This window comes from Eleutherodactylus coqui, chromosome 8, assembly GCF_035609145.1.
Source record: "Eleutherodactylus coqui strain aEleCoq1 chromosome 8, aEleCoq1.hap1, whole genome shotgun sequence".
NCBI lineage: Eukaryota > Metazoa > Chordata > Amphibia > Anura > Eleutherodactylidae > Eleutherodactylus > Eleutherodactylus coqui.
Window position 1 is genome coordinate 128,236,202 of NC_089844.1, and position 20,735 is coordinate 128,256,936.

At 47.1% G+C, this 20,735-nt stretch overlaps 1 protein-coding gene across 1 annotated transcript in view; it reads left to right on the forward strand.

Annotated features, from left to right (window-relative positions):
* The first annotated feature begins 4,789 nt into the window (after positions 1–4,789).
* LMTK2 (lemur tyrosine kinase 2) overlaps positions 4,790–20,735 on the forward strand; it is a 94,282-nt gene continuing 78,336 nt past the window's right edge. Inside the window, exon 1 of the mRNA XM_066576388.1 lies at positions 4,790–5,195. Within this exon, the coding sequence (XP_066432485.1) occupies positions 5,096–5,195 (100 nt within the window). The 5' untranslated portion in view covers positions 4,790–5,095. The remainder of the gene's footprint in view (positions 5,196–20,735) is intronic.

Sequence of the window (20,735 nt, forward strand, 5' to 3'; positions counted from 1 at the left end):
AAGAAAGATAGGGCAGGACCTATGTTTCCGCTTTCTTTTATTAACTTGTGTAGTGGCCCGAAGTCTATATATTTGCCCCTCCATAATAGTCATACATGTGATGTCTTCAGTGTGGATGCACTGTGCAAATTGTCTTGTCTCTCGTTATGTGTATTGCACAGCTGCAGCATGTAAGAGGTTAATGTCTGTGAATGTCTGAGATATGTCTGGAAAATGTAACTAATTGTCTAGTCACGTGATGTTGTCCTATATATGTGTTTGCAAGAGGTGTGCAAAGGGCTTCTTTTCTGGCTGTCTGTTCTTCTGGGTTCCTTGAGAGAGAGAGTGCCAGCCACATGGGGGTACCTTCAACCCTCACGTGGTGAAGAATGGAGGCTGAGGAGAGGTATCCTGGTGTCCCCATCCCAGGACCCCTACCTAGAGAGTGAGTGGAGAAAGGAGTCCGCCGTGCCGTGTTCAAGCTACTAGTGACTGTCTGCGGAGTGTTTTGTCCACCTCCGGTGTGTCTGTCCAGGAGTGGAGTCGTACAGATGCTGCAGCCAGTTGTCTTCACAGCCGGGTAGAGAACAGTCAGGAGGAGTAGTATGATTTCTTTACATATACCAGCTCTCAATTTTAACTGGAATATGAGAGAAAACAAGATCAAAGGATAGGAGGAGATTAGGGAAGTTTTCCTATGTGGATAAATGCCTTTAATAAACTGCCTTTATTCAAATTGACCCATTTTGTGATTTGCTTTACTTAAAAATATTGAGCAGTTTCAGAGATAGAAAAATACCCTTAGTTTGTGACCATTTTTCAGAAAGTTAGCCCGCAGCCAGGATTTCATCCGGCTCTTGGCCCTTTCCCCCAGGGTGCACTGCCATCTCTCATCTAGGTTGTGGTCCTGCTTATTATTGCATTATTGACCACTTTGATAGATTTCTACGGCCTCTCTGACTTCAATAGAACACGTAGAAATCAATAAGAAGCAGAGAATGAGCAGCGACTTCTGGCACAGCGATGCCGTATGGTAATAGGAGAAACTGAAAATTTACACTTTTTCCAATAATACGCAATTTTAGCCTCATATTTTTCATTTTCGCAACGAGAAAAAGCCCCCTACAATTTATAACACAATTTTTCCTGTTTTGGCATGAGGCTCAGAATGCAAGGTGCGCCATTTGGGTTTTAGAGAGTACTTTACTGGAATGGTTTTCAGGCACCGTGTCACGTTTTTAGAGCCCCTGAGCTACCAGTACAGTGGAGACCCCAAGAAGTGACCGCAACGTTGCGAACTACACCCCTCAAGGCAATTATCTAGGTATACAGTGAGCATTAGGACTGCATGGCGTTTTAAAGAATTTTTTAGCAGTGAGCCATGAAAATGAGATTTTGTTTTTCGATAACATATAGTTGTAGCTCAATGTCTTTGATTTTCACAAGGAATATAGGAAAAACGCGCCCCACAATTTGTTACGCAATTTTCCCTGAGTGTGGCAATGCTCCATATGTGCTCGTAAACTGCTGCTCGGGCACGTGGCGGGCTCAGAAGGGAAGTCTTTGTTACTAAAGGGTCTCACTTTTTTGTTTCCTGTTCTATTTTTGTCTTGTGTGTTCACTTTGCAGATTTTATATTATTTTTTTAACTTTTGGGTAACACACTGAAGTGCTATTTTTAATACTGGTCCCTTCGGGTTTGTTCTTCTAGCTGTGACTAATGAGCTGTATTGTCCTTTTATTTACTTCTTTTACACTGTAAATTCACTGGTTTTAGGCAGGTGCCCTTCTCAAAAATGGCTGCTATGATGCGAGCGCTTGTATTGCGCAAGTGCCTGCTGGAGTGCAGGGACACAGTCAGAGGCGTAACTTGAAGCTCCTGGGCCCCAATGCAAAACCTGGAACAGGGCCGCCAACTATAATGGTTTATTCATAGTACTGGGCTCCCTATATATAGAAGAGAGGCCTTATGGGCCCCCTAAGGCTCCTGGGCCCGGGTGCAACCGCATCCCCTGCATTCTCTATAGTTACGCCCCTGGACACAGTGGCAGATTAGTGATGGACAGTGCTTGTTGCGGCCTTTATTCTTTTCCAAACTTAGGCCTCATTCACACGAGTGTGTATTTGCACGTACATACGTGCGTGCAAACCCGCGCGTCCACGCATGTGTCAAGACACGTGTGTACAAGGCTCTGAAAGCAATGGGATGCCGGCAACCCCTGCAATGATTTTCAGGGAAGGGTTTTAAATATAAACCGCATCTAGCCACTTGGTCCCCGGCACTGAAATGAAGTTCTTTCAGCAGGTGGGGATTTAAATGTTCCGCCTTCTGAAAGGGCTGCATCTGATTGGCTGAGTGCTCGACCAATCACAGGCAGCGCTCAGCCATTCATTGGATGACAGCTGAGCGTTGCCTGTGATTGGTCACAGCGTTCAGCCAATCACAGGCAGCACTCTGTCATTCGTTGAATGACAGAGCTCTGCTGTGATTGGCTGAGCGCTGTGACCAATCACAGGCAACATACAGCTGTCTTTCACTGAATGGCTGAGCGCTGCCTGTGATTGGCTGAGCACTGTGACCAATCACAGGCAGCGCTCAGCTGTCATTCAATGAATGGCTGAGCGCTGCCTGTGATTGGCTGAGCGCTCAGCCAATCAGACGCAGCCCTTTCAGGAGGCCGGGATTTAAAATCCCCGCTTGCTGAAAGAGCTTCACTACAGTGCCAGGGACAAGGCAGGGAAGACGTACCTGAGCCCTGATAGCGGCAGAGAGAACATATATGTTTTTTTTATTTTTAACACAAGCTAGGGTTTATTTTCAGGGGAGGGCTTATTTTTAAAGCCCTTCCTTGAAAATCACTGCAGGGGTTGCTTTCAATGGGGTCGCTGGCAGCGGCGTCCCATTGAAATCAATAAAAGAGCTTTACGATCCTCTGCCACAGCTGTGACAGGAGATTCTTTACTCCCTGCAGGGAGTCCCCTTGTCACTAAATACTGTCACTGACAGGAATATTTACGCGCAGCACGGACATTCTTGATGCACACATGTCCTATGTTTTGCAGGTGTGCGCGTTTGCACGCCTGTAAAACACGGACATGTGAACACATCATAGGGAACCAATGGTTCCAATAAACATGCGGTTTTTGCACGTGCGTATGTAGGTGCAAATACACACTCATGTGAATGAGGCGTGTGGGCCCGCTCTGCCATTGCAGATTGCCTATGAAGCTATGCCTCTGGCGTGGCTTGATAGATTGCCTGTCAAATTGCGGTATGATGTAGTACGGTATTACAGTATGATGTAATACTATGGTATTACATCATCCTGCAGGAGCGATCAAAGCATCACTAGTTTGTGTTCCCTATGGGGATAAAAAAAAAATTGTAAAAATCTATTTAAAATTTTTTTATTAATTGTTAGATAAATAAATGGTAATAAAAGTTTTTTTAAAAAACCCTTTACCCATATTTATAATAAAAAAAAAAAATTAAATCTAAATTTTAAAAAAACAAACAAATAGCATATTTGGTATCGTCGCGTCCATAAAAATCCAATCTATCAAAGTAACGCATTATTTACTCCGCACAGTGAAAGTCGTCAGAAAGAACAATAAACAATATCAGAACTGCATTTTTTTTGTCACCCCGTCTCCAAGAAAAAATGTAATTAAGGCTGGATTCAGACGACCGTATATCGGCTCGGTTTTCACGCCCAGCCCTTTATACGTAGTCTCTCTCTGCAGGGGGTGAGGCTGGAAGAGCCAAGAGCAGTGCTCTGAGCTCCCGCCCCCTCTCCGCCCCTCTGCACTATTTGCAATGGGGAGAGGCGGGATGGGGCGGGGCTAATTTGCGGCACTTAGCCCCACCCCCATCCCGCCTGCTTTCATTGCAAATAGTGCAGAGGAGGCAGAGAGGGGGCGGGAGCTCAGTTCCTGCTCCTGGCTCTTCCATCCTCCCCCCCTGCAGATGAGGACACCGTATATCGCCTTGGCATGAAAACCGAGCCGCTATACAGTCGTCTGAATCCAGCCTAAAAGTGTGTACTCCAAAATGGTACCAATAGAAACTACAGGCCGTCCCGCAACAAAACAAGCCCTCGCACAACGATGTCAGTGGAGAAATACAAAAAGCTATGTCGGCAGAAAATAATTTTTTTCCCCAAAGATATTTTATTTTTAGAATAAGTACAATTTAAGAAAAAAAACCAAAACTACATTTGGTATGATCGCACTGACCAATAAAATAAAATGATGTCATTCTTTCTGCAGTGTGTACGCCGTAGAAACAAGACTCCTCCCCCCAAAGATGGCGGAATTTAATTTTTTTTCCCCATTCATTCCAAAAATTCCACAGAATTTATTTTTTTTACGTTTTTTTGTATATTATATGGTACATTACATAGTATCAAAGTGGAAAAATACAGCTTGTCCTGCAAAAAAACATCTGCATGGATGAATAAATACAAGTTATGATTTGGGGAAGAAAACACCGAAAATGAAAAAAAAAAGGGGGGCGTCATTAAGGGGTTAAATAACGATTTCCATCCATTTCCAGCTTCAGCGTTACTTGTCCCGTCCAGCACACAACGTCTCCCCGCTGCTCGGCACCGGCCACCGCCCAGATACAATAAACCCTTCTATTCCCAGCCCGAGCGCCGTCCTCGCTGTCCCACGCTCAAGGCTGCTCGCCTCATGACGTCATCACACTCACCTTGACAGGCGGACCCCGCCCCTCGGACGTGATTGGCTGCGGTGTTGTAGGATTCTGCCTGCCAATTGGACGCTAGATTTGCCAATCGGAAGACGAGTTTTTTGCTCCCGCCTTTGGCCGCGGCGAAGTCGGGGAATATGGCGGCCGCTGTGTGGTGAAGCTGCCTAGGAAACTGCGGCGGTATCTGCGCTCCGCGGCCTGGTCAACTATGAGAGCTCCGGGGCTTCCGTTCACGACTAGGCCCGAGGGGAGGCAGCGGCGGACGCTCGGTGACAGCGGCGGAAGGCAGTAAGAGGACGCGTCGGTGTGTGAGGGTCAGCCTACGGGTCACAGCTGAGACCCCCCCACTCCGTCTCTCAGGGAGCAGGACGCCGTGTGTAGCCGGCTGCGGGGCCGAGGGGAGCCATGCTGCGTGCCGGCCGGGACGCCCTGGGCCTCCTCGGACTGCTGCTGCTGGCTGTGGGGCGAGGAGCGGCGGCGCCACTACTTCCTGGAACAGGTGCAGGTAAGAGCGGGCGCCTCGGCGGCCATCACTACGTCACTGCCCTGTCAGGGGGGTCATTACGTCATCAGCCTGACGTCAGTACTGGTGTGTATAGTATATACAGGTGCGATAAGTGTTGGTGCCTCCGGCTGGAGAGTCCAGGAATGACACTGAAGGTTTGCGCCTTTCGCTCTTCCTCCATTAGGGGGTCATTCACACGGACGTACGCAATTTTGAACTGTATGGGCGCAATTCGTTTGCGCCGCCCGCAGCACGTACTCCATGATGTGGCGTGTGTGCCGCCAATTGCCCCATTTTGGCGTGTCATACGCACCAAGATGTAATGACGGGTACGGCGTATTCTGCTGTATTGCCGTACGCCCGCGGGCAGGAGCCCTATCACTGTGTGGCAGGGCATTTACATCTGTGCGCTGGCTGTATGCCCACAGAGGACCGGATGCTGAGATCAGTTATACATGGGAGATAAAAATGGCGCAAAACAAAAAAAGCTGAATTATGCGATGTTATGTAAAAAAAAAAAACAATCACCTGTGGTTTTTTTTTTTGCGATGCCTTTTTAACGTTGGAACGTCCCAGCGTCTGGCGCTCCGAAATCTCATAAGCAAAACTGCGATATTGACATGATTTTCTCGTGGCGGTACCACGATCGCCCTTGTGAAACTACCCTTCCCCCATCACTGCAGCGAACCCGACCACTAATTTAGATTCGCTGCCGCCTTTTTACGCACGCATAGACTGCAGTGGGCTGTTCTGAATACGGAACCAACTATGGCGCAACTTCATCTGGCGTTAAGCCGCCCGTTGGATAGTAACAAGGGCCGGTAATGTCGGAGGTGTAATCGCCGTCTATCTCGCTGGTGATGTCGCAGGACCGACGTGTTGCTCTAAATCAAATCCAGCTTCTATAGTAGATGAGCGGCGCCAAATGTATCTAACATCTGCTTATCTCCAGGCTGTATGGACATAACTTGAGCCTTGGGTTACTGGTGTGTGCGATCGCCCTGCTCACATCTGTACTTTGCGCTATTTTGCCGGGATGCATGCAGGTGGGTATGGTTGACGCCCAACGGACCCCCTTAGTCGTTAGGTTCAGTTGGGTGCCGTTCGTTTGCATCATAGGACAGATCCCGTTATTGCATTACGAAACAAAAAAAATGGAAAGCCAAAAATGGAGTGTTAAAGGGGTTGTCTGGGACTTGTCCTACTGTTAACCCTGTCCTCAGGATCGGTCGTTAATAAACGATCAGCAGGGCTCCGCTGATCAGCTGTTTGCCAGGCCACCGGCAGTGCTAGAAGCAGATAGTGCTGTCCGTATTGCATTGGCTTAGGTTGGTACTGCAGGCACCGTTCCTATTGAATTTAATGGGGGCTGTGCCTGTAGTACCAACGCAGGTTAGTGCTGCCCGTATTGCATTATCCGCTTCCAGCACTGACAGCGGCCCAGCATCCCCAGCTCATCAACTAGCGATGACCTACTGTGACTGTAGGTTATCAATAGTGACAGTCCTGGACAACCCATTTATAGTTTGACTTCAAACAGTTGGGCTACCCCTGAGCTGACCTGGAATTAAAGGGCTGCAGTGCCCAGTAATACACTAAGTACAGACCCTCTGGTTATGATCTTTGGGGTCCAGCTGCTCCATTGAAGGAGTGTGTGGGTGCTGAAGCGCCATCCGCTGGAGTGTTCTGGCAGACAGAGCAGTGACTATGTACATGGTGCTGTCCCTGGTACTGCAGCCCACTCACTTCAATGGGTCCAAGCAGCAGTATCTGGGCACATTCATGTATGGAAGTGTGGCCGGAATGTTGGAATTGACTTCTCAGAAACTAAAGATAAGACGTCCCTTTTGTCATACTTACAGAATGATTGTTTTAGGCTTTGTTCACATCTCTGCTCGAGGGTTCTGTTCTCATGATACAAAACAGAAAAATGGTCTGTTGGGAATAGGTTTGTTCATTGGCAAAACTGAATGGTCCCTACGGAGCGCATTGATTGTAATGGAGTCCATTGGCCTTCCGTAACACTGCCCAGCGGGTGCATTTCTTGGTTCTCTCGGAGCACTTCACTTGCTATACAGTGTTTTAGTACGTCCGGGGAGCGCTCCGAGTGTCGTGCTCAGGGCTGTCTCTTTCTACCAGAGTGCTGTCCTATCGCACTCGAAGAGCTCAGAGTTGGCCTCCAAGTATACAGAGCAGAGTATCATGGCGACCTCACTACAGAATCAATTAGTTTCCATGTGCCCTTAAAGGGAACCTCTCATCACGTTTGCTCCTTAGGGGTGATGGAAGGGGGAGTCTGGGGACGTACCCGTCCTAGCGATGTCTCCGTGAAAGCTGAGCTCTAGCAACCAATCGCAGTGCAGCTTTCATTTTACCTTAGCAGTATAATAGGCAACCAATCACAGCGCAGCTTTTATTTTACCTCTGCAGTATAAGAAATTAAGTTGAGTTGCTATTGGCAACAAAAATGACAGAGCAGGTCGGTGAGGTTTCTGATTTTTAATTCTGCCAGTATTCGTCGCCTGCTGCTGAAGAACGCTCATGCAAAACTTCACTCAAATTGGACCAGAACTGTGGATTTGTACAGGACACAAACAGATTTAGCGGTTTTATATAGAAGCTTTTCAGGCATGCTTGCCGCGTTTTTCACTTCTGCACTTCATGACCCTTGTACTTGAATACATAGTGTGTGTGAATGAGGATATCTATGTTCCTACGGCCACTTCTTTATTTAATAATGGACCGTACTCCTCACGCCATCTTTTGAGGAAACGCATCTTGTCAGTAAATTGTTGTTGCACTATGGTTACATTGTTCATCCTTATCAAGAGAGAAAACAATGGAATCAATTGAGTAGCGGCTGCACTTCTTCTTTTGCCTCCTTGTGCTCAGGCGGGTTATGGAGGGTGTTTGGTGTTCTCCGTGTAATCCAGAAATCAATTTATTTGCTTAGTGGATAAGGAATCTTCACAATAATGCTCCCTGTACAACCCTTTGTAATGAGCGGAGTACAGGCCTTGTTAATCTGGACAACCCCTTCATTTAGAAACTGCGAGTCGATGGACCTTGGAGACCCAGGAACCTATGGATCCAAATAAGGCCGGGCTCATACAAACTGGTCTGATTCAGCATGCAGGAGGCCCTCAGCGGATTGTGGCAGTGACCCTGCGTACTTGGATTTTCCCATATTGCAGATGACCATAGCGGTTCGCTGTCGGTACCTACAGACATTACGTGATGTTAATTGCATATAGGCTGTGGGTTGGAAGGCCTCTGTTGAAGTGAATGGAGACCGTCCATACGGAGTCTGCGGCAGAATGCAGCGTGTTGCCATTTTTACATACCTTTTAATGCATGCAAATTTCTGCGGACATTGCAAAAGCAATCCAACCATATGAGACCAACTAAGGCCTCATGTCCACGGGCGGGTTTGATTTGCAGAACCCGCAAGGGAATGATGGGTGCCTGCAAAATAATTTAAGTATGCAAATTTGTTTTGTGGACCTTTTGAGCCGGAAAACAAATCGCAGCATGCTCCATTTTTCTGCGGATCCCGCACTGATGGCTTCCATTGAAGTCAATGTAAGCTGATCGATCTGTGGCACACCCACAGCTGACACTGCAGAAGTGCCACAGATCCCGCGGGAAAGCAGGAGTTTGAAAAAGAACTTCTACTGCGCATGTGTGCCGACATGCCAGAACACATCCGCTGTGCAAAAAAAAGATCTGTCTGGGGCGCAGAAGACCCGCACAGACCTGGAACAGGTAAAATAGTGTTTTCGGCCGCGGACAGGGTGGGATTCCACTGCAAAATTCCTTGCACAGAATCCGACCCACCCGTGGACATGAGGTCTAAATGTAGACCTCTGGGGCTCCTGCACACACTTTTGTGATGTGTGTATTTTTTTTTTTAACCTAAATATATGTGGCAAAAAAAGGAATTTTTTTTTTTTTTTTTTTTTTTTTAAGTAATACGTTATTTTTGTAGGCATGTTCTGGTTGGCTTCCCCCCCTCTTTTAACTCATTAACATCTGCTAGTAGTGCCTTTTATAATTTCCTTTAGCCATCACCAGTAAAGGCCCATTTACACGTAACGATTATTTCTGTCTGTTTCAGAAAATCTTGTTACCTCGCTGGCTCCTCGTCCGGCGTGAAAGCTCCTATTTCAGCGCTTCTATAGGAGGTTGAAGCGCAGAGCGAGCCGCCGACAGGACTTTCAGTTTGAATGCTCTGCACGAGCGCTAATGACCTTAGCGGTGACATCAGTACTGCTGCAGTCACTGAAAAGACTGTCGGCCCGTGTAAAAGGGCCTGAAGAGTATTCTTAGACGGAGTGATTTATTGTTCACACGAGCAAACGATTACGCAGTTCGCTCCTTCGCACTATATCAGTGAATGTGACCGACTAAATGATCGCTGTTCACAACCAAATGAGCGAACAAGAAGCGACCCAAATCTCGTTTGTCATTCAATAGTTGGCCGTGTTTACACTGAGCAATTATCGTTGATTGTACAAAGACGGGCCCTAACTGTTATAGGGGCTTCTGCCTCCACCGCCCTTCCAGAAAGAGCCCGTGTGTTAGTCCTTGCAATTTCATCATGCAGGACTATGTAGTAGCTGGCAAAGTGACTTCTGCAGAGAACACAAAGCCAGATTAATCCCAAATAATCATAATGAGGTCTTATGACCCACCTGAAGAAAAGGACTCTGGGAATTTTCTGATGGACAGAAATAACTAGATACTAGCTGACTTATACTTACCGGGGGCTTAGTTACTAAATGAATTATGGCCCTTTTACACAATCTGAAAAAGTACAGGAACTGTCATTGCTGGGACTGCCTGTTGGGCATCTGCAGCTGACAGATTGTCCCATGTGAAGGCATCCTTAGGCTACATTCACAGGAGCGTGACTTATGCGAGCTTTCTGCATTGTGAGACACACAACTGGTTATACACAACAGCAATGTTTTACCTTTAAGCAATTCTGCAAGGTAAAAAAATCTTCACGTCCTTTTTTTTTCGTGTCCCTCAACTCATCGCCCATTGTTTTCAAAGGGACAGTTAAACACCTCTCATGCCATGCGTATACATGCGAGTGGGATGTTTCCTGTTGAAACAATGGGAAACACTTACCAATCCGCCGAGGTGCATGAAACAAGCGCAAGAAAGACGCTAGTGTTTTCAATGGGGCCAGCGGCAGAAGCGCTAGCCCTGTTGAAAACATAGGGAGAATACCATGGACTTCTGCCACAGCTGTGGCAGGAGTTTCCTTCATTCCCGCTGTGGCAGAATGATATCCCATTGCTTTTATTGGGATTGGCACTGCTGCAGATCCCCTTGAAAGCAGTGCTTTCTTGCAAGCCCCGCAGTATGATTATCGGGGAAGTGCTTGAAATATAAGCCCTTCCCTGAAAATCATCAATAAGTGTAAAAAACAAAAAAAAAAAAAGTTACTCACCTTTAAAAATCCCCGCCTCCTGAAAGGGCTGTGCTGATTGGCTGAGGGCTCAGCCAATAGCAGCTAGTGCTTAGCTATTGGCTGAGCGCTCAGCCAATTACAGATAATGTTTAGCTATTCATGAATGAATAGCTAAGCACAATCTTTCACATCTGTGGCAGAGGATTCCTTCATCCCCCATGGTCCCCCGATATGCAGCTTCAAAATCCGTGGCGTCTCTCCGTGGGTTTTGGAGCTGGTTCGCCACTTGTATTCTGCTGTGGCCATCTCTCCCCATAGAGAGGAGAGCAGCCGCCGCTGAAACGGAGAAAGAATTGACATGCCGCGTCTTCGAATTCCGCGCAGCATGTCAATTTCAGCGCGGCTTAGCTGCAATGGATCGGCCGCAGCGTGTGGATGAGATTTTTGCGATTCTCGGCCACTTTGCTGGCTAATCCCAGGATTAAAGTCACAGGCAGAATTTTCGTGCAGAGTCTGCATGGAAATTCTGCGGCAATTACGCCCCGTGTGATCCCAGCCTTAGATGCTTTTTATACTTGCTGTAGAAGTGAAGCCCCCTTCACACCGCCGCGGGGTCCGCCAGGCTGCCAGTGTGTTTTCAGGAAAAGAATAATTTAGTTACAGCGAAGGGATTTTGCTCAAAGCTTCTGTTGTGCAGCGGGGCCTGGTACTGCCACTCAGCCTGCCATGGCACCTTCACTCTTATTAAAGGCAGAGTTGGACCACTACAACCAAATGAACCAAATGTCGTTTTGGCCTTAAAATATCCCTTTTAAAAATGCCCTCTTCTGCAACCAAGGTTTTATTCCTTTATTTTGTTATTGCACCTCCGATTGTTCTCCTCTTATGTATACAGTTCCTATGCGGACCCATGTGTGTATGGCTATAGACTGCACACATCTGTTTGCAGTCTAGTCCTCCATCTGTCTGCTACTTCTTACTAATCTACCAATTGTTTGTGAGAAATAGGGGTTAGACGGAAATTGTGGCCCAGTCCCATTGCAGGGACCAACCTCCATACGCTGCAGGGCACTGCGCTATTTCACTTAGCCAGTTTTATTTTTAGAAGGGAACATGTGTTGTCACAAGATATGGGTGTGAGAATAGGAAGTGGCCCAAGTGACTCACCTGTTATAATGCTACATGTTGTAGCTACAAGTATTTTCTATTGTCTGTGGGATTAGTCTTTGGGCTCATTCACACACTGTCTGCACCGGCGTATAGGGCTATATCGCATGTAATAGGCGGTAAAATGGAACATGCCGTGTTCTTTACGCACGTACCATACACCATGAATATACGCAAGTGTGAATCGATCAATGTACCTTCACTGACACCATTCACTGTGTATTATATGCAATTGAATTACGCTCATGTGAATGAGCCCTTTAGCCAAACTCTAGCTTGATTATTGGGACTTTAGTCCAGGGATACAATGTACCCTTATTGCATTTGTTTATTTTTTGTTTACCCTTGATTGGAAGCTAATTGGTTATCTATAATGGTGTGCAGCAAAAAATAGTATGGTACGATGTCGGCTAGAACAATCTGTTGGTAAATACGTTTGTGTTAATAAAAGTGACAGAAGTCTTATAGGAGTGATACCTTGTTGGCTAAGCCGAAAAATGATATTTGTAACTAAGGTATTTGCCTACATGTCGGCTATCTATAGTTTGCTCAATGAGATACTGTTTGTGGTGTCCTTCCTGACCCCTCTGTCTGGTATATGTTAGTATAGTGTACAGAATAGAGTAGTAGCCTGCGTTACGGCATACAATACTACCCTGTTGGACATCTCCTAATTTGCTACATTATCATCTGATTGATTTTCCGCATACTTAAAAATACTTTCTGTTCAGTGGTATACCTCCCCTGACCTGTGATTGCTCATCCCTATAAGCGGTTCTCTGTCCATGTAAATGAGCGCCGATCAAAATGCTTGTCCAATGGCATTGCTAGTATTCGGCCAAGAATCTGGCCTGTATAAGAAGACCCTTCATCGTGGGTTCCAGCCTTGGAAATATAGCAAATCTGCATGTCGCATAGTTGAGTTTTTGCCTTGGATTTGTTGCACATTTCCAGCTGAACTTCTCTTCTGCATGTGCACTTAACCCTAAAGGCCCATTTAGACACAACGATTATGGCTCAAAAGATGTCTTTTGAGCGATAATTGTTCTGTGCATTTACAGGGCAAGGTGATTGCTCAAACGTTAAGCGATCGCCTTGCGCTCCGAGCAGAGGATGCAGAAGTCAAGCGGACCGCTTGTCTTCTGCATCCAGCTGTTCTCTGCTCGGAGCGCCCGGCTGTCATACAGCCAAGCCCTCCGAGCGGGGGATACAGAAGACAAGAGGGACTGCTGTGTTCTTCAAATCCTAGCTGTTCAGAGCGCTCAGCTGGTATACAGCTGTGCGCTCCCTGTGCGGTATGCAGAACACAGCTGGACCGCTGTGTTCTTCATACCCAGCCAGGGAGCGCGATACAGCTGAAACAGTATCAGGTGTATCCCGCTGTGACTTTCTGATGAGGCTGATCGTTCTTTCAGCGACGGCTTAACGAAAACTGCACAATGTCAGCGCAGTTAGACACGGTTATTGCTCAAGAGATGGCTTTTGAGTGAATTTTGAGCGATAATCGTTGTCTAAATGGGCCTTAAGTTGGTTACTGATATTGGATAAATGCTGTCCAATTTTCCGCAGAGGTAAGTAATGATAGGAGTTTGGTAGCAACTTGGGGCCTTTTTCACAGGTCTATTATGGCCCCCAGCAGTCAGTCATCCCAGTGATAATCCCTCCTGTGCTTTTCAGTGAATGGAGATGGATCGTTGCGGTCATCTTCCTCCATTCACAGCAATGAAGCAGTTGTTCCTAGATGAATGACTGCCTGTTTAACGGGCAAATTGTTAGTTTCTGCAGACCTAAAAATCGTTCATCGTCCAGTTGCTGCCGGTCTGTATACTGAGCATTTATCATTCACGTTCCCACCGTCCAGCGAGGATCTAAACTACATCTTTTCATGTAAATGTAAAATCCCTCTCCTCGGTGACCGTCATCGTGTTCAGCCAGGCATGTAAGCTTATGGGGTAAGCTGCTGTTCAATAAACCACAGAAGGCGGCCATACTGTCATACTGATATATAATACAAGGCTATAGGCACCACGTCGCTCAGCGTACAGGCAGCCAAAGATCTGTATGAAGAACTTTTGCGCAAGAGTAGTGTACTGACGAACAGCACGGTTTGAAGATCCTACAGGTTGCCTTGATTGGTCAGCGCTGCCCATGTGAGCAGTGCTGGCCAATTGGCAGCATGTAAGGTCTTAAACTACCAATGCATTCTAAAGCACAGTGTGTCAAGTAGTCAGAAGCGGTGCGGCCATCTCTCTTCATCTAGGACCAGAGGGTCGCTTTAAGTATATTGCGTATGATTTTTTTGTTTTTTTGTTTTTTTCCAGGCGCTCAGTGATGGCTACTTATATATGCTGATGGATTTTATTTCATTCTTTGTTTTTAACTATATTCATAGATCACTGCATGATCATTTAGCATTGAGGATAATTAGTCCATATCGGTGGTAAATTAGATTGCACTGGATAGAAGTACTCAAACACCTGAACTGCGGCTCCCACAACCCAGAACATGAGTGCCGTGTGTCCTAATGTTTTATGGTACATGGAGAACACTCCCTTTAATTACATGAACAGAGGAATCTTGGATAAAGGGCAAGAGGGAAAGTGTGATGTAAGAAGCTCTTATCTCGGTGACAAAGCCTCAGCTCTGGTTCTCTCCCACAGAGCTCTTACAATAAATAGCATCTTGGCAAACCACAACAACACACGCTATATTTAGAGGCGATCTGGAAGGAAAGCACTGATTTTATCATCCCTTCTGTTCCTGTTGGTTTCGTTTTGATATTTTTACATATACGTAGTATTGGAGGTTTGATTCATCATGCTAGCTATAGCTGGAAGACAAGAGAATAGGGGTGCAAACTGAGCTGCTTCAGGGAAGCCATGTATCCGGGGGTCTGTGGATTCAGGTTATGGGGATATGGGGTCTGTGGATTCAGGTTATGGGGATATGGGGTCTGTGGATTCAGGTTATGGGGATATGGGGTCTGTGGATTCAGGTTATGGGGATATGGGGTCTGTGGACTCGGGTTATGAGGATATGGGGTCTGTGGACTTGGGTTATGAGGATATGGAGTCTGTGGATTCAGGTTATGGGGGTATGGGGTCTGTGGATTTGGGTTATGAGGATATGGGGTCTGTGGATTTGGGTTATGAGGATATGGGGTCTGTGGATTCGGGTTATGAGGATATGGGGTTTGTGGATTCGGGTTATGAGGATATGGGGTTTGTGGATTCAGGTTATGGGGGTATGGGGTCTGTGGATTCGGGTTATGGGGATATGGGGTCTGTGGACTCGGGTTATGAGGATATGGGGTCTGTGGACTCGGGTTATGAGGATATGGGGTCTGTGGACTCGGGTTATGAGGATATGGGGTCTGTGGACTCGGGTTATGAGGATATGGGGTCTGTGGACTCGGGTTATGAGGATATGGGGTCTGTGGACTCGGGTTATGAGGATATGGGGTCTGTGGACTCGGGTTATGAGGATATGGGGTCTGTGGACTCGGGTTATGAGGATATGGGGTCTGTGGACTCGGGTTATGAGGATATGGGGTCTGTGGACTCGGGTTATGAGGATATGGGGTCTGTGGACTCGGGTTATGAGGATATGGGGTCTGTGGACTCGGGTTATGAGGATATGGGGTCTGTGGACTCGGGTTATGAGGATATGGGGTCTGTGGACTCGGGTTATGAGGATATGGGGGTCTGTGGACTCGGGTTATGAGGATATGGGGGTCTGTGGACTCGGGTTATGAGGATATGGGGGTCTGTGGACTCGGGTTATGAGGATATGGGGTCTGTGGACTCGGGTTATGGGGATATGGGGTCTGTGGATTCGGGATATGGGGTCTGTGGATTCGGGTTATGAGGATATGGGGTCTGTGGACTCGGGTTATGAGGATATGGGGGTCTGTGGACTCGGGTTATGAGGATATGGGGTCTGTGGACTCGGGTTATGGGGATATGGGGTCTGTGGATTCGGGATATGGGGTCTGTGGATTCGGGTTATGAGGATATGGGGTCTGTGGACTCGGGTTATGAGGATATGGGGTCTGTGGACTCGGGTTATGAGGATATGGGGTCTGTGGACTCGGGTTATGGGGATATGGGGTCTGTGGATTCCGGTTATGGGGATATGGGGTCTGTGGATTCGGGTTATGAGGATATGGGGTCTGTGAATTCGGGTTATGAGGATATGGGGTCTGTGGATTCGGGTTATGAGGATATGGGGTCTGTGGATTCGGGTTATGAGGATATGGGGTCTGTGGATTCGGGTTATGAGGATATGGGGTCTGTGGATTCGGGTTATGAGGATATGGGGTCTGTGGATTCGGGTTATGAGGATATGGGGTCTGTGGATTCGGGTTATGAGGATATGGGGTCTGTGGATTCGGGTTATGAGGATATGGAGTCTGTGGATTCGGGTTATGAGGATATGGGGTCTGTGGCTTCGGGTTATGAGGATATGGAGTCTGTGGCTTCGGGTTATGAGGATATGGAGTCTGTGGCTTCGGGTTATGAGGATATGGAGTCTGTGGCTTCGGGTTATGAGGATATGGGGTCTGTGGCTTCGGGTTATGAGGATATGGAGTCTGTGGCTTCGGGTTATGAGGATATGGAGTCTGTGGCTTCGGGTTATGGGGCTATGGAGTCTGTGGCTTCGGGTTATGGGGCTATGGAGTCTGTGGCTTCGGGTTATGGGGCTATGGAGTCTGTGGCTTCGGGTTATGGGGCTATGGAGTCTGTGGCTTCGGGTTATGGGGCTATGGAGTCTGTGGCTTCGGGTTATGGGGCTATGGAGTCTGTGGCTTCGGGTTATGGGGCTATGGAGTCTGTGGCTTCGGGTTATGGGGCTATGGAGTCTGTGGCTTCGGGTTATGGGGCTATGGAGTCTGTGGCTTCGGGTTATGGGGCTATGGAGTCTGTGGCTTCGGGTTATGGGGCTATGGAGTCTGTGGCTTCGGGTTATGGGGCTATGGAATGTCACGATTTACCTTTTTTATAAAAGGTTTACTGCATTATCAGGAATACTTTATCCTTATCACCCAAATTACTTTCTTTACAAATGGGACTGAAATCAAATTCCTCAAGTGCTCCCCTGATACACGAGGAGTCATTAATAATGTACTGATGCCCATCATGGCAGCCCGTCTCTAATATCCATTACTAGGCTACACGGAGGACATGAGCCGGTAATAGTGAGCAAAACAGTCCTAGACAACTGTAGACGCACTCTTGAATGCTATTTTACGGTTATGAAATGGTAAGTGAATTTGTACCCACACTGAGTTTTTTGCATATTGCAAAACAGTGTGCAAATGTGATGCATTTTGCTTGAAAAATGTGTTGCATCAGGGCACATGTGTTTTTGTTATTTATGCACTTTATTCTCGCATGTTAAAATTGCATTTTTCTATCGGAAAAACGAAAAATTTGATTGAGCTCGCATCTGCATCACACGCTGATAAGAGTTATGGACAAATAGTGCACGATGGCAGCACGTTTAGACACAACGGTTATCGCTCAAAAGATGGCTTTTGATCGAATTTTGAGTAATTGTTGTCGAAATGGGCCTTTAGAGTTGGTCCACTCGAACATGTGCTGATCGTCAAAAAGCTGGTTGATCTAATGAGAGCATTTTTCTTTTGCTTGCATGCGCATTTAGGCCTCATGTCCACGGGGAAAATGAGGCCCGCTACGGATTCTCCATGGAGAATCCGTAGCGGGTCCCTCCTGCCCCGCGGACATGAGTGCTGAAAAGAAGAATTAACTTACCTCTCGCCCGCTCCGGATCCTTCGCCGCGGCGTCATCTCCTCTGCGTCACGGCCGGTCTTCTTTCTTCGGCCCAGCGGATGTGCACGGCACGTCGGTTGCGTGCCGCGCGCAAGCAGCGTCCCAAAGAAAGAAGATCCGGCTGTGACGGAGAGAAAATATGAAGCCGCGAAGAAGGGAAGATCTGGAGCAGGTGAGTATATTCTGATTTTGGTATCCCGCGGATCCGGACGGCTTCCATAGGCTTTAATAGAAGCCTGTGGGAGACCCGCACGAAAATGGAGCATGGTCCTTTTTTTTTTTTTTTTTTCATGCTCCATTTTTTTTTAAATCCCTTTTATTGACCATCTGCGGGTATTTATCTACCCGCAGGTGGTCAATGCATCCCTACGGGGCGCGGATCCACGTGCGGGTGATCGGCTGCGGATCCTAAATCATATTTTGCCCGTGGACATGAGGCCTTATACATTCAGATGGGCCAATGATTGGGCAGTTAAACGTTTGGTTGAACACTTGTGTCTGATCATCAGCATTTGTACAAGCCCCCTAGGCTATGTTCTAGAGTTGTAGCTTCTGCTGTAAACTGAAGCCACAACCCTTTGCCAGCTCCTGACTGACCCCACTGACTTATTATGGGGTCCATCGGGTCTCTGCATAGTGTTGATCATTTTGACTGGATAAATGACATGCAGCGCTCTTTTCTCATCAAATACAATGGAATGTGCAACCGCGCCCTCAATGCACATGTAAACGCAGCCAAGTAAGCGCAGTATTGGGCTGTGTGACTTGGCTCAATATCGCACGTGCCAGTGTGCAATTTTCCCACAAATGTGAGGCGTTTTGTGTTTAAAAATGCTTTGCCTCATTTTTGAGGGGAATCGCAGAGTGTTTCTCATTTTCAATGGGAAACATCAAATCGCAGTCCGGTGCACATCGCATGCCACGCCTCGCCGGCCCCAAAGGAATAACCAAAGTTTGGACATGCAGGATTTTTTTTTTTTTCCCCCCACGCTGTGATACTGGAAAAAACAAAACCCTTATGTATATGACCCCATTCAAAAGGATGGGGTTCATATTGGTGTGTCTTGCAATGCATAAATATTGCATGATTTTCTCAATCGTGTAATAGCGGCCTAAGGCTGGCTTCACACAGGCAGATTCCAAACGCGGGCATTGTAAAGCATGGAAAATCTTTTTATCGCTCACATTCGCCAGCGGCCGAGGACACTGCATATATGTCCGGAATCTTCTTTATCTGTACTGATGTGTGCAGGAGCATCGGCTCACCCACATGCGCAGTAAATATATATATTTTTTTTCTTCTTTTTCTTAAAACTCCTTATTTGTCGTGGAATCCGCGGCCCTTCCGCAGTGTCAGCTGCGAATCGGACGGCTTCCTTTGACTCCCTGTCGCAGTGACTTCAGAATAAATGGAGCGCTGGCCAAGCCTGTGCAGCTGCTACTCCATTCATTTCTATAGGACTGACAAATACCCAAACACTTGCCACTCTCGGGAGTCCAATTGAAAGCGGCGGTGCGCTTGCACAATCAGCGCGCCATTCAGTCTTCTCATAGCACGGAGCAGCAGGAAGAATAGCGAGGTGATGGGGAGCGCTATGGCTGCTGAAATACACCGTGGATTTTGAATAGCGAGGTGATGGGGAGCATTGTGGTTGTGGATACGCAGGTGAGGATTTTGACTTCTGCTTTTGTAGAAATGCTGCAGAAACTTGCACTGCGGAAAATCCACAGCATTTCCTCTACATATAAGCATACCCACCTAATGCACGCGGCCGTGACGGGCTCCACAAGCGGAATGTCGCAGCGGAGTCCATCACAGCGCCCCGCCTAAAGACCCCATACTTGCCTCCAGATCCGCTGCCCGCATGATGCTCCGGCGCGCATGCGCTGTACAGCGCATGTCACCGGAGCATATTTACGCTGTACTTTCACTGTGCTACAGCGAAACTATAGCATGACGGGCGGCTTCCGTTGACTACAAATGGGACATGCCGTGGGTAATTTCATGCTAAGGACTTCCGCGGTGGAATCCCACAGCCTGTACGTTGAGCTATTATGTTCAACAGAACCTAATAGCTGCAGTGAAACGCCGCGGAAGTCCGACCGTGTGCATTAGGTCTTAGGCTTGTGTCACACGAGCGTATGCGTATCTGCGCATGCATTTTCGTGGACTGTAAAATATGTATTTATGAGCGAACCCACTGAAATGACCTGGCTCTGTTCTCTGCTTGTTGTGTGACACAGGCCTAAATCTGCCCCCTGTGAACATGCCCTTGGCTAGTGGGACAGTTCAGCCTCATTCACACAAGCGAATCTGTCTGACCCGTGTCGGATTTTTCCGACGTTCATCCAGCCGTTTAATCTGCTGCTGGGCTTCATGCTGATCTGGATTTGGAAGTCATTGGGCAATTCTGCGTGTATCCGCCAGAAGTGGATTCTGTGTGAATAATCAACATGTCCGTTTTTTTGTTTTTTTTCTGAACTCTCCTTTCTGCTGACACATTTTGAAATCCATATACAGAATATGTGATGTACAAATGGCATTCAAAGAAATGCTAAAACGGTGTAGGTTTGGGCAAGGAATCCGTGGCGAAACTGAGCGGTGTGAACAAAGCCTCATTGCTCCATCTGAATGCTGCCTTGTGTGTGCACTACAGGTCTCAGAATGACTCGGAGTACGCCATAGATTCACATCCGCCTCAATACTATATATTCAGGCACATGCCAGACGAACCCCATTATATTCAGTGGGAGTCATAGGATAGGTCAAGCATTGCATTTTCCTGCCCCCCATATATAACAGGAAAAGCCAAAAGGTAATGTGACCTTTAACCCCGGGTTGCACAGGCTTTTTTCTTTAACAAATCAAGACAACTCATTGTGCAATGAAAAGCTCTGGAAGTTTTTTTTTTTTTTTTTTTACTGTACGTCATACATAAAGTCCTAACTATTTTCAAGAGCTCTGTTTGCTCTCAGTGAATGAAAATATTTACATCCAGTGGCAGAAAATCCTGTGTACACAATATGTCCCGAAGCTGTAAGCTACAGCATAATCAGTGTAGGCAATCCTCAGAAATGTCTCCTATCCTACTCATTTTCTGCTTGTGTATTGCTATATATAAGGCCTCCTGCATACGGGTGGGTCGGACCCCGCATGC